Source organism: Pezoporus occidentalis, unplaced genomic scaffold (genome assembly GCF_034315485.1).
Source record: "Pezoporus occidentalis ecotype Australia unplaced genomic scaffold, CSIRO_AGI_Poc_V1 ctg127, whole genome shotgun sequence".
NCBI classification, from domain to species: domain Eukaryota; kingdom Metazoa; phylum Chordata; class Aves; order Psittaciformes; family Psittacidae; genus Pezoporus; species Pezoporus occidentalis.
In genome coordinates, this window is record NW_026913071.1 from 1,148,710 (window position 1) to 1,163,015 (window position 14,306).

Consider the following 14,306-nt stretch of genomic DNA (forward strand, 5'->3'; position numbering starts at 1 on the left):
CCAAACTGAAAGGAGAGAGGAGGGATTCCTCTTCTGACAGAGGAGCTGTGGAAAAACATTGCAAGCTCAGAATTGCTCTTGTACCAATCTAGGAATATTGGTAAAATCTGCCAGTAGAAATGCTGGATATCTGGTAAGACTGGGGTGTCCCCCAACGGAAACGAGGTCTGAGCTGCATGTTTCAGGCATGATCTTTGTCATCATAATAAATGTTTGCATAAATGTTTTTGGTGGAGTGAGAAGACAAAAAGAACTTAATATGTATTGGGTAATACGACCATCTTAAGTGTCTAGAAACAAATGGGGCACTTCTGTTTTTTCAGTTGAGTTTCAAAGGTACAATTACAGCAAACCACAACCAAGTTATAAGCTGTAATGAATAGGGTCATAGGCATGAGTTGTTCTCCCAGGAAGAAAGATTGAAGTACAAAGAACAGACTTAAGAATTAGCAAATTATCTTTTGTCTTAATTTTCCCAGTATGTCTCCCGTAAGTACCAATCATCATGTATAGATGACAACTTAGAATACAGTTGCCTTATAATGGTTATACCAAGATTTAACTAATTGTACCAGATAAAGCATATGGAAACTTCTTGCAAATTATAGGAATTATACAATTCTGCTATTCAAAGTTTCTTTTGAAGTAACTGCATCTTTATTTAATGACACAGATAGTGGTATAAGTGCTCTGTATGCACTTCTGAGTTTAGTAGATCATTGCTTCATATATGTTAATTTCTTCTTAATTTGAACCATGTGAATGTAGTCAGATGAGGCACATGCAGAGGTTGAGAATCTGGAGACATCCCTCCTTATATCAAAAAAACCCACCTCACAACCCCATACCCCAAAACCTACTGTGTGCATTGGGTTGTTATTTATTTCCCAGGAGTGGTTTAAACAGGCTGTGTTGTTTTCAAGTCTTATTTTGTCATTCTGGTCACCAGCATTTATCAAATCCCTTGAAAGTTTTGTGGCTTTTAGTGCACTACTGAAAGTTATGGCTTCACTTGAATAATAATACAACTGGTTTATGTGGCAATTTGTATGTTTTTCTAGAAAGTATGTATTGTGTTAAATCGGAAATCCTTCTCAACTAAAATGTCAGGTATGGTGTTACCAACTTTCTTGAAATATACTAGTGTTCCTTTCTCTTTCTCAACTGTGTTCATTAATAAGTTTAAATAAATTTGCATTAGGTTAAATTGCGTGTCCATATGCACATACATTGTATATGTGATTTGCGGTGAACAAATATTTTGTGGCTACTTAATTTCTGACTACAAAGTTGTGAGAATATTAGATTTGGGCTTGCTGTGCATAAAGTGTGTCAAACTTCAGCGACAGACCAGGGGGTGAAGTTGGTCAATTTAATTCCCCAAGATCTAAAGAAGGTCGGTATCATTTCGTATAGCCCTGGCAGAGCAGATCATTACCAGACACAAATCTGTTCGTTACATGCCGAGGGTTTATAGCAAAATAAATAGACTGTCATCATAAGTTCAGAAAATTGTGTGTTCGACCCACGATAATGTGTAAAGGGCGTTTAATAGAGTTCAGCATTTATTCGTTATCTGTATGCGGACAGAGACGGCGGTGGCGTTATCAGCCTTATAAAAAAAATCCAGTAGTTTTCTATGCCACGTGACGTGCCTCACAGACACACACACACACATACACGCGTGCACACACACATACACACACATCCCCCATCTCGCTCTCTGCGGCGCAGTTTTGATTTTAGTCACAGCAGAAGGCTTAGCCACAAGAGATTCCACTGGTTCAAACCAGCGTAAACCAGATTTATGGTGGTTTTTTTCCCAGCCTACAAAGGAGCAGATTACCTCTTGTATCGAATTCCGTATTGCAAAAAAAGACACAAACCCCCCAAAATCATCTTTGTTTCAAAAATACGCTGATTATCATAACCTAAAATGGTGGCTGCACACGGCTTTTTGCTGCTTGCAGTTAAGCGGTGAGCATTATAAAAATAAGGTTTCAAAACAGAAATGTAGAGGTAGCACATTTTCATCAAGAGCATTGTTAAATGGGGGAAAAATACATCTTTTGTTAATTTGAATGAATATCTTTCAGCCAATGTTAGAAAAAAAAAAAACAAACCCTCTCCCATTACTTAGCTTAGCTGCAAATCCCATGCAGAGCTTAAATTCAGCCATGCAGCACAAACAAGATAGAACATTTTTGTTTGGGACCTATTGAAAAAACAAATGTGCAGCATTTTAAAACTCTCATTGATTATAGCAGGGTGGCATGCCCAAATGGGCTCTATTGCGGGAGAGTAGTTTTAAACTTTGGCCCTTTAAGTATGATAGCCAACTGAAGAATGGTGACCTCAGAAAGAAAAGATAGCTATGAGATCAACTCCCAGATCGTCTCTTTCTAAAGAGCCTTAATGTTTGCCTTTTTGGGGAAAAAAGGGGGGGAAGATCTGGAGAAAGAGACCAATTTATGATAGGCCAAGCACTTGAATTTAAGAGCTGGTTTGGCAGAAAATGCAGTTTTCTTTAGACCAAATTCTAGCAAAGTTCCTTCAGCTACGTACTAAAGAGCCATTTCAGTTTAAGTCTGTGTGGTAGTAGCCCTCCTAATTACATCTTGTTAGAGCCTCGTTGTCTGTTTTGGTGGTGGGGTGAGGCATACATTCAGTTCTAGACAAGCCATGTGAAACAATAGAGAATAATGGAGGTTCTTCTGTTTCCTTCATGCTGGTGAGACTTTATTAGTAGTAAACATTCTCAGCTTACACACGTGTTGAAAATTAGTGTTATGAAACTGTAGGTGAAGTATCAGCATAACCTGAGATAATGATGTAGCTGTTGTAATTTTGAATTCAACTGGAATCGGTGAGAGAACTGTAATTTCTTGTAAAGAGCCACTCTTATGCAGGCGTTTGTTGTGAGTAATTATGCGTTTTGTTCCAGTACAAATGATTTATCTATCTCTCTAAGGGGAGAGCATATTACAACATAGTTTGATAATCAGACTGGGCTTATATTTAGTTTAATAGTAAACCTGCCAGAGCAATGTTATTAATAGTGCTAGGTTGTGTTAATTTATAATCATAAATTGATAAATATAAATGTATATGCTATATAAATATACACAGACACACTGTGTGTATATGTGCACACACTGAGTAGTGGTCTAGGATAAAGAACCTGGAGTGGGTCTTTTCTGAGGGAAATACTTTTTGTGTTGTTCCCTATTCCTTTGTCTATTTTTAAATACGCTATGCAATAAATCATAATTCTGAGCCATTTATGTAAGCTGTTCCTTTTTTTTTTAAGCTGGAAAAAAAGTCTATATGAGGTTCAATAATAAAATTAGATAATATAGTTAGAGTAGAACTCAGGTATATAAAAATTGAAATGCTGTTTACATGCTATAAAGATGCAGTCATCTATTAATAAGTTAGATCTGCTAGTAAAATAAGAAATCAGTTGTCACAACTAAAATATACAGAAAACATTCTGAAAACTTGTATATACAAAACCACTTCAGCTGTACAATCTTCGAAGAGAGGAATAGTAAACTTGTTTTTTCTTTATAATATAGACTTCTATGAAGTCATTCCCCTTTATTTCATGATGGTGTCTTAGATGTGGTTTAAAAGAGAATTTCACACTATTCTCTTTGTTTAATGTGACAGTGTGAGAAAGTGATCTTTATTCGTTCAAAAAACTCTGCATGTAGTCTATGTTTAGGTTCTTTTAATGTGTTTGTCTGTGATTTTTAAATGCTAAACATGTAAACAGATAAATTGTCAATGTTAATTCTGTATCCTGTCACACAACTGATCTTTCTTTCCTGCCATTTCTTTCCTTTTTATCTTTTCTGTGCGTTCATGTTGCAGTTGATAAAATTACGTGAAGAGGTGAGTACTTTCTTGCTTTTTGTTGTCTAGCTTTCCCTTTAAAGCTGAGTTTCTAAATCTGAAGTAGATCTTTTTGTTCATTGTTGCAGGGAAATCTACACAAAGCAAAAATATTGATTACATTGCTTTAAAATATTCACTGTTGTGCCTCTTTTTCCCTAATAATTGTATACTTACATGGGAATCTCTAGATCAAACCTTAGAAATTAACATTCTTTGATAGTGGAAATTTTTTTAAAAGCACTAGAAAAAGAAGGGAAAAAAAAACCCCAGTATTATTTGATCTCTGCTAGAATACCATGATCATCAAATCAGGTACAGTAATAATCATGTTTACATCACAAAATCTTTGATAGGGTAAATACATTTATACTCTGGTATTGAAAGTGAAAGCATTGCTTTAGTAAAAACCTGTGCTGAAACACTCTAAAAATTACACAGTGTTTCATAATGGTTGAGTTTGGTGTGAGGTATTCAAGTAGTTTATGTATTATGCTGGATATTGTATATCCACTGCAAATACAGTACAGGTAGACCTACACACACATATCAATATTTATTATGTATTTGTGAGTGCTGTAGATCTGTAGGTGTAACGCTAGAGATCAGTATTCCAGAACACCTTTCTTCCAGTTATAAAATGACTCATAAATATTTAGAGAGAGAAGCCTGTTTTAATGGTCAGTTCCTCAAACGTTTCAGTATATTTTCTGAAATTAATCTCTGTTACTCACTACTGTAGCAAAGCAGGTATCTGAAATGCTTTATTATTATTGTTTCCTCATAGCTACCAAGAAGGTCTCAGTAAAGTCAAGATTACTTATGGGTCAGATTTCTGAAGGGTTTCATACAGAGAGCTGGAACCAGTGAAGTATTTGAATAAATATATTTAGAAGCACGAGTATTTTAGCATCACATATTTGTCTGGTATCTTCTTTTTGAAACGTGTTCCCAGACATATCAGTATTGAATACTGAACTCTGCAGGAAAGGATTTGTAAGTTTTAGAAATGGTGATGACAAAGAATTGTAAAGTAACCAGATTAAGGACAATTACAGAGAATTCTTAAAAACAGTAAGATATTTGTGATGTAAAGATTGTTCCACCCTGAATGCTTTATTTTTCCCTCTTCTTGTGGAGCTGATATTAAGATGTTAAAGCTCCAAAGTAAAACAGGAAAAAAAATTAAACAAAATAAACATGTAACCACATGAAAGCCCTCCCACCACTGCTGAGCTCCCCTCCCCGATAGTCCCAGTATTTAAACAGATGACAATATTGTTGCAAGGGTTTTTATAGCCTTCTTTCTGAGATTTTTCAGAAGAACAAGGTTCATTTGCTCATCCCTTTAACAACACATGCACATCTGCTCCTTTGCTTTTGTAAAACAATGTCGTAGGCTCATTTTTGCTTGCAAACATAGTTTATAGTTTTATAAACGTAAAGATTCCTAATTTGTAAATTTACTCTGAAAATTGAATCAGATACAAAGAACAAGGCTGCTACTTAACTGCTCTTCTTTTTGAAATGGCTGTGAAGGCAAATAAAATTCAGGATGTTGTTGCAACTTGGGAGTTATACTGAACTCACTCATACCTTATGGAGCGTCTAAATCCTCTTTGTCAGCCACCTAAAAAAAATTGACATTGCTTCTGGTAATTTTCTTCTTTGGTTTTTCTTGCTAGCCTTATAAGTTACTTGTTCCTCTCTCTGCGTATTGTGAAAGAGGCAGGAAATAGAAGTAAATAAAGGGATTTGCTGTTTTTTTCTAGGTACAGGTAGAGAAATAATTTGATAAACAATTGTTAGCATTCTCTTCTCTGTACTTAGTCCTCACTATGTGCTGGATAGGTTGTAATTGCAACGGTGTTTTTATACCCAATGCAAAATGCACATTAAAGTTTAAATGAAGGCTAGTATGGTGACTCAGGCATAATTCTTAACTTGTCACATAGTGAAACATCAAGGCATCCCCAATTATAGTTCTCCTAAGGAGGTATGAACTGATCTTAAAAGAAATTGTGGTTTGCCATAGTGTTTGTTAATAAAACCTGTGCTTCCTCTCATTACAGGGCTCTATTCTAGCACACTTGCCGTACACAGGCTTCCACGGAGGCTGTGTCATTCTGTCTTTTGAGCTCCTGAGATCTCAGTTTGAATCCAGCCCACATGGAATGACTGAATCTCTAGTGATAGCGTGCCACTTTGCAAAACTTCCTTATATAACTCCAGATAGAAGCTGTTTCTGAAGCTGCAAGATGCACTGAATCACCTCGCTGCCCAGCCTCACAGAGAGCAGGGGCTACTGTGGGAGAAGGAATTTGGGGAGGGGTGGGAAGCAGTTGCAAGCATCAGCTGCTACGCTAGGGCACTGATTTCATAACCAAAGAATAGGGTATCTCCAAACCCAAACAAAATAAATAACATCAGCCTTTCTCATAAAAATTGTTTCATTATAGAATGGCTTGGATGAAAAGGTTCTGAAATCAAGTAAGAAACAGCTCTGAGTTAATGCTAGCACCGAGTTCACAGGGATGTAGTATTCTAATTGCTCTCAGTAAGACTGAACTGAACTGTGGGCTTGTAGTTTCCTTTTCAGATTAAATGTGGGTTATATAGTATATCCAAATACACAGTTAAATGCTAACTCTTTCTCTTGGGTAGCTCTTCCACATTGTAATGTGAAATATGATTATAAACACCCCACCTCCCCTTAACATAGCAGGATAGGCCTTTCGTTTCTAGTATACCACTACAGCATTATACATCTGTTCTGTAATTATAATCTTCCATTCTTTGTGCTCACTCCTAGTCTGTGTTTTCTTTTTAAAGTATCTTCTAACTTTTGCCTTCTAAACTCCTTCTTTATACCTCCGCCTCCTTCTCTTCTACTTTTTTTTTCTTGAGAGACATCTATGTTATAGTTTTGGGTTTCTGATGTTTTTTATTAAGTTTAAAATATCTAACACCAGTTGTTCTTTAATATCATTTGGGGGGGCGATGTATTTGGAGAAAGGCACTGCAGGCTTACACTTTTTTTTTCTCTTCTAATGGGCACTGGAGAGGAAACAGCAGATGTTATGAAAAGGTGCCTTTAAAAAAAAATTAAGCAAAATTAACACTAATTATCTAGATTGACCATGAGTACTAAGAACATGCAGCACTCTAGTTGCTGTCGTGATTTCAATTACAGCGCTGTAACTTATGGTTTTAAATTTTATTAAGTGCTTGTGCTGATTCTTTTCTCTTTTTTCTTGGTGGCCTGCCCCCCATGAATGCAAAAGGCTTTTTTGCAATTTACTCTTAACCTATCCACTGTGTATTAGACAACTCTATTAATTATTATAGACTGTTATTGCAGCTTTCCTGACCTTCACATTGGGTCCTATCTGTGCTGATCTAAATGCATTGTTTTAATGATTTCCAAAAAAAAAGAAAAAGAGAGGGGGAAAAAAAAAAAAAAGAAAAAAAAAAATTCAAGGCAAGCTTTGATGTGGCTTTAGCTGCCTCGATCGTCTGGCCGCATCTCAGAGATGTGTCACCTATGCCGGGAGGGAATAGGGAAATCACGTTTTGAATGGTAATGATAACATACTAATCACTTCCTTTCTTTGAAGATAGAAGCGAGATATTCTGTCAGCATCCCTGGCTGCTAGAGCTTGGAGGCACTGGTCTAGGTGTATTAGCTTAAGTGTGCATGTCAATACAGCTTGCATCTCCCAAGATCCATAGGGGCTCATTAGAGCAAGGTAGATCGTTTCGGTAGACAGCCACTCAGATAATATGTATGGCACCTCCTTTTTTTATTATTATTAGAAAGCATTGCTTCATTTTTAAAATGACATCTGTCAACAAGGCAAAGTTGTAGGCAATATTTTTTGTCAAATATCCAAAATGTCGTTTGTGGGGTTATGGGTTGCTCAGAAAGGTGTGTGTGTGATTACTTTACTGTGAGGGGGGTTATGTTTTTTTGATGGCTTGATTAGAGCTAGTTTAGGATGAAATTTCCACAGAAAATGAGCTTACATGTTGAAATGTTGGTGTTTTAAGTGGAGAATAAACTAATGAAAAAAATAATTTCACTTTTTCACTACTGCAGACTCCCCAAGTAAAAATGTATTGGAAGATGCATTTTCACTACAGTTTATTGTTTGCTTATAAATGAATTCTGGGAAAAATATCTTATACCTGTGTTTGTGTATGTTATTTATATATTCATATATATATATTTAGGCATAAGAGATGTAAATCAAGAAACCAGGGTTTTGTTTCTACATCTTTTTACATCAAACAGTCTGAAAGAATATTCCTGCTGTTCAGTATTCTGTATGAATAGCTTGTTGTTTTTATCACCTCACTTGAGTAGTACACGTAAAGGAAATATATCCTCTGCTGAAAATTAAGTTCATATTAAAATCTGCACTTGTATTTAAAGCGAGGGTTTCATCTAACTGCAGTTGAATAGAAATCATGGGTGCTTGCATACATGTGTCACAGGGAATTCTGTTTTGGAAATGCTCTTCAGACAGATTTCCTATGTGATAGTCACTGCTTTGTGGGTTCATGTAATAAAAGTGAAGCACATATTCCATGTTTCAAAACAGAAATGATTGGTACACATAATTATGATTGATCATAGAACCTGCCCCTTCCAGTGGTCCTTGTAACAGGCTCCTCCATAAAATATACGTGGATATTTTTGTGTTTTGGAATATGAAAGCACAATTAAGAAGGGGGGGGGAGAACATTGTAGACTGCTGGCTGATTTTTTTCTCTCTCTCTCTCTCTCTCTCCCCTTTTCTTTTTCAGAGGGCACATCTGCTCGATAACACAGAGAGGCTGGAAAGGTCATCTCGGAGACTAGAGGCTGGATACCAAATAGCAGTGGAAACCGGTAAGAATTCTGAGAGTGAGCAAATTGTCTTGCTTATGCACAGCAGTCTTCACAACACATGACATTTCAGGGAAACTTCAAAGGCGAAACAGAGACAGCAGCCCGAGATGTGGTTTACATATTGGGGAGACAATTGGGAGCTTATTTGCGCTTATCTTTTTTCAAGTTAAAAGGCATGACATCTACTGAAAACAGTTCCTGAGGTTTAAAAGTATACATCTGAAAAGAGATGGAATACTTTGTCTAAATTCTACATTTGTCTTAATATGCAGTTACATGTTGTCAGTTTACCCACCCGCAATGATTGCTAGCACACACTGCAGACTCCAGTTGTTTTTTGTCTTTTACTTTTATTCATATATGTAAAAAATACCATTTTAACAAATTTATAAGATATTAACTACAGATGATATATAACAAGGTTATCAGCTGAATTTTCTTGCAATCAGTTCAGTGACTGATTATGCAGCTCTTCCTGCGCAACCAAAGAAGTAAACAAACCATACCCCAGGATATACAGATGGAATAAAATTAAGGGAGAAGGCTAAATTGAAGTTTAATTATTGAATTAGTGTTTTTTTCTCTGACAATAACTTTTGAATTGGTGGTTTCAAAATGTTTTTACTAAGTTTTAGCGATTTATAGTGTTTTGAGTTTTTTTAAACCAGCAGTAGTTAAGCCTCCAAAGTCTAATCCCCTTAAATAAAGCTTGTGCAAAGTTACAGAAACTTTCAGAAAATGTGTGTTTGAGCAGTGAAGTAATTTGCTAGCAGAGAGTCCCAATTAATTTATGTATTCCAGTGTCTTTTTAGAATTCAAGCCTTATTTAAGAGGTAAATTAAGTTGAACCCTTGTAGAGTTAAATATGGCTATGCTAAATGAATGGTATTACGAAGTGCCTGCATTTTAATTATTCTGGGCTTAGCACTGTGCACAATAACAAAATAGGTGTAGGGAACATACAGTCTAGGTTTTAGAGGGGACAAGGAGGGTTAATTCTCTTATGCCAGAGGATGACTTGTTAGTAGAGGTGCACATAAGATAGCAATTAAGTTTGCTTTCGTACAGATTTTCAGGTCTGGTCTATCAATGGTCATAACTTACTTTTTTTTAGAAGGACCATTTCAAACTGGTCACAAATGGTTTGTGATCTGTTTTAGTTGAGCCTGGATCTTCCACAAAGAAACAGTGCATAAAAATTCAGACTGAACCTTTTGGGGAAGAGATATTTTATATCCTCTTTTACTCCATGTGGAGTTTGTTATATAGAGATGATGATCATGTTAACTTCCATTGCATATCTCCACGGTGTTCTCTGAGAAATGTGGTTGGAGTGCAAATGTATATTTATATGGAAAGGGTGAGTTTTGATGTCAAAACCAGGTGAAACTGCATTGAATTCCATAGGGTCAACTAATTCTGTCCATCTTTACTTTCATCTTGAGCAGTAAGATATATATTTCCTGTTCCCTGAACTCTGTGAAGACTTGTAGTGTAGCAATATTATATGACACATTAATATTAAATAATTTGGAGATGATAACTTTGGAAATATTAACTGAATTGTAAGGTAGAATTTTGCAGAAGATTTTTATGGAAACAGATTAATTATATGTAATTCCTGGCATGAATCTTGTTGCTTATTCATATGAGTGAACTTGGACTAATTCAGTGCAATGAAAGAATTTAGGATTACATTATAATAATTTCTTGTTGAGGTGTCCTAATAAAAGAAACTATTCCATTCTGGAGTTTCAGTTCATCGCTGAGTTTACTCCTCAGATGCTGTTTTGCCTTTGTTTATTACTTTTGTTGTATGAAGACCTCTGCACAGCACTGGTGAGGCCGCATCTGGAGTGCTGTTTCCAGGTCTGGACTCCCTGGTACAAGACAGATGTTGATATACTGGATTGAGACCAGCAAAGGGCTGTGAAGAGAATTAAGGGACTGGAGCATCTTTCATGTGAGGAGAAGTTTAGAAGGCTAACACTGTTCAACTTGGAGAAGAGAAGGCTTGGGGGAGCTTATCAGTGTGTATAAATAGCTAATGGGATGCAATAAAGAAGAGGGAGCCAGACTCTTTTCTATACTGCCCAGTGACAGGATGAGAGGCAATGAGTGCAAATTAAAATCTGTTAAATTCCATCAGAATGCATAAAAAGAATTTTTTATTGCGGGAATGTTCAAACACTGGAATAGGTAGCCCAAAGTGATTGTAGAGTCTGTATCTCTGAAGATACTCAAAATCCACATGGGCACAGTCCTGACTCTTGGTGACCCTGCTTGAGCAAGGTGTTGGACTTGATGATCTCGAGAGGTCTCTTCCCACCTCAGCCATTCTGTGAGGAGGAGGTGACAACTCTTAAGTATCTATTATGCTTTATTAGCATGGTGTCTTTTCACAATTATGGATATGTGTGTTGCTTATTGTAATGAACCTGGATGAATTTTACCTCTGAAAGAAGTCATATTTGGGTCTTTGTTATTACCTTAATCAGCAAAAATACATATACTATTTTAACCTGCCCCTGTGATCATCTAAGAATTAATCTGACATCACATAACTAATTTAATGCAATTTCACATTACTATTCCTGAAACTTACCATGATAAATTTGAGTCTTTTTTCCTGTTTGCATCTCTAAATTGATAAGCCCTTTCATCTTACGTGCAGTTGCTCATACAAGCTGAGATCTGTTGGAAGGTCTGACTTCCTTCTTTGGGCAATGCCATTGATTCATGTCTTCAGTGGTGTCTGAACAGGATGCCACTTATGTCTCCATCTCTAAGACACAATCCAACATTGATTTTTAGACTTTCACAGTTTGTTGACTATCATTTCTTTATACTAAGGATGCTCAAATCTATGCAGTAATCTGAAGGACTAAGCAAAGCCTTTAGTATTGTAACCAGTTCCGTAGTACTCGGGTCCTACTGTAAAGAGGAGAAAGTTATTCTAAATGTTCATGGGGTATGTTTCAAATCTAAAAGGCATTTGAGTAGCTGATTTGGTAAACCAGGAAGTTCATTAGAGCATTTGCATTTTAATGACCTGAGTTCTATGGCACAAACGTGAGGGAAATCTCTCAGGACATAGAGGGAAACCACCAGCTGTTTGAATCTTGATGGTCTCTGTTGTTTGTACCAAGTAGTGGAAATTTTAATAATGGCTGATAACACTGTAAGGTGAACTTGTGCCTTTTTTAAATCAAAATAGTTTTAAGTAATATTTCTTGTTATTTTTCTATTCTTGTGTTATTATCTGCTGTGCTGGTTAGAAACAGAAAAGCAAGTTTACATCCTGGTTAGTAGACATTTCCATCATCAGTCATTACTTAGGATACTAGAGCTCAGCATTCTTAATTTCAGTTCATTCAGTCTGACCATACAGCCTCAGAATATGAGACAGATTTTAGAGATGCATGGAAATTGCTGGTTTCAGTCAAAACGGGAGTAGGTTAATGTAATCCTGATTAATCAGAGAATTCTTTCCATTTTGGAGAGGGAGATTCCCAAATTTCAGTCTCCTGCTCAGATTTCCACAACATCAAACTGAATTCTAGAACTTCTTTATTTGTCTGCATAGCATAGTAAGGTATCCGTGTCTTTCTTGAGTCTTAGATATGTTTGCTCGGACAGGAGTATATTGAATGAGGAATAGTTCAAAAATGCTTCATTCATCTTCGGAGATAAAGTTGGCATGCAAATGTAAAACACGGTCAAGGAGAAGAAACGCAAACCTTGTAAAGGTTAGTAATCCGCAGTTGAATTGGTTTTGGGAAGTTCTTCTCAACTGCCAGATACTTTCTAGGGAAAAAAATAAATAAATCCTGGTGTTTATATAACATAGAGTTCACCTTGTTTCATGACAATGTAAGAGAGAGAGATCCAACCATTCAATACTGTCCAGGCTTTCATGTCAAAACTACATTGCAGGTTTTTATTTGGTTGGGCGTTTTTTTTTCGCCTTCATGAACCATGGATATTTCTATAGCTTTCAGTACCTGTCATTTGAGAGCAAGTATTGAGCTTGCCTCTGTGAGTGATGATTGTTGGGTATTATGCTGTGGCTCTGAATCTCTCTGAAATACCTGTGGTACTAAAAGTACTTGTAGTTTGTGGACAATAGATCTTAAAATTATGTCTTGGTTTCTGTTTTCATATCCTTTTTGTAATAGGTAAACATGGTGTTTTAAAGAAAAGAAGTCAAAGGAAGAAAAACTTACACAATATGTAATTCTGAAACTGTTAAAGGGGAAATATCTCTGAGCAAGAGATGCAGCTGTTTATTTCCCACCCTTGTGTGACATGGCTAATTCTTGGTGCTAAGGGATCCAAGCAGATTTCAGTGCCTTTCACCTGGTTTAGTTTATCCCTAGTTTATCCCTTAGTTTATCAGTCCAAAATATCCCTTTTGGACTGATGCGTAAATGCATAATATAATCTAGCGGTGGCCTAGCTGGCAGCAGATGATCAAAGTAGGTAGCCTTCTAGGTGGAAAGCAAATAAGAATCTCATTAGGCAAAGAGGTGTGTTTACTTTGTTATGAAATAATAGTAGTTAGTTATTGTCTTATCTGGATGCAGAATTGAGTGAAAGTACAGTGAGCGGGTCAGTGTAAGTGTGTGAAGAAATGTTTATAGAGGGTTCCTGAAGGCAGGAGTCTTCAAGTTTGGTGACTTTAGCATGGATAGGAAACTATTTTAAAGTAACTTCAGTAGGTGTCTTGCCAGATGTGAGTAATGGAATTTGAGGTAGTAGCACATTGTCCACAGCAGCATGCCACAGATTTGGTTTCCTCACTCCTTTACTGATGGAACAACCTAGAGCCCAAGCACCTGCCCTAAAGTACCTTCTGCCATATTTTATGGAGTGGTTGTGCTGTTCAGGTGTCATAATGAGATGCATACTAGAGCTGACATAAAATATGAGAAACCCTATCATTATATTCACTAAACTGATTCCATTCCATTACAGTTGCAAGAGCTGGAGGTAGGCTTTTGAGGTAGACAAAATAGTAAACATTGCTGTGATCAACTAGAAAGTGTTTGCTCAGCTTAGAAAAAATTTAAATGGCTCTAACACCCAATGTTAATTTAACAAAATGACAAACCCTAGTGTTCAAACAGGTAGGGCTGCAATAGAGTAGTGGAAAGGGTGTTGCTTCTTTTATGTTGTGATTCTGTATACGACGTAATTTGCTTGCATTAGTTAGTATCACTTGGACCTTCACACCCTTGTTCTATCTTTAGGTGCGTGCATATCCCAATTACATTTGAGCTCCAAATAACTAAAGGTATGAAAAAAGAAACCAAGTTTTGAAAACCAGGACCTTCCTTCTAGTGCCCCTTGCTTTAAATAAAATAGTCTATTCCTGTCCAAGATATTTACACTTAATATCCACCTATTTCATCTCCAATGAATTATTCATACATGTATATGTGCACACTGTATGTAAAACCTTTCATTAGAGGAAGAGGGCTTCTGAGTTCTGGAGCATATACCAATATTTCCT

The 14,306-nt window shown here is 36.5% G+C and overlaps 1 protein-coding gene across 4 annotated transcripts in view; it reads left to right on the forward strand.

Annotated features, from left to right (window-relative positions):
- Window positions 1-14,306, forward strand: part of VTI1A (vesicle transport through interaction with t-SNAREs 1A) — a 274,468-nt gene that overhangs the window by 63,112 nt on the left and 197,050 nt on the right. For 2 of the 4 annotated variants that reach the window (XM_062607900.1, XM_062607898.1), the window contains exons 5-6: window positions 3,877-3,897; window positions 8,707-8,791. In XM_062607900.1, coding sequence (XP_062463884.1) covers window positions 3,877-3,897; window positions 8,707-8,791 — 106 coding nt within the window. The remainder of the gene's footprint in view (window positions 1-3,876; window positions 3,898-8,706; window positions 8,792-14,306) is intronic. The other 2 variants (XM_062607901.1, XM_062607899.1) reach the window with 1 other exon arrangement.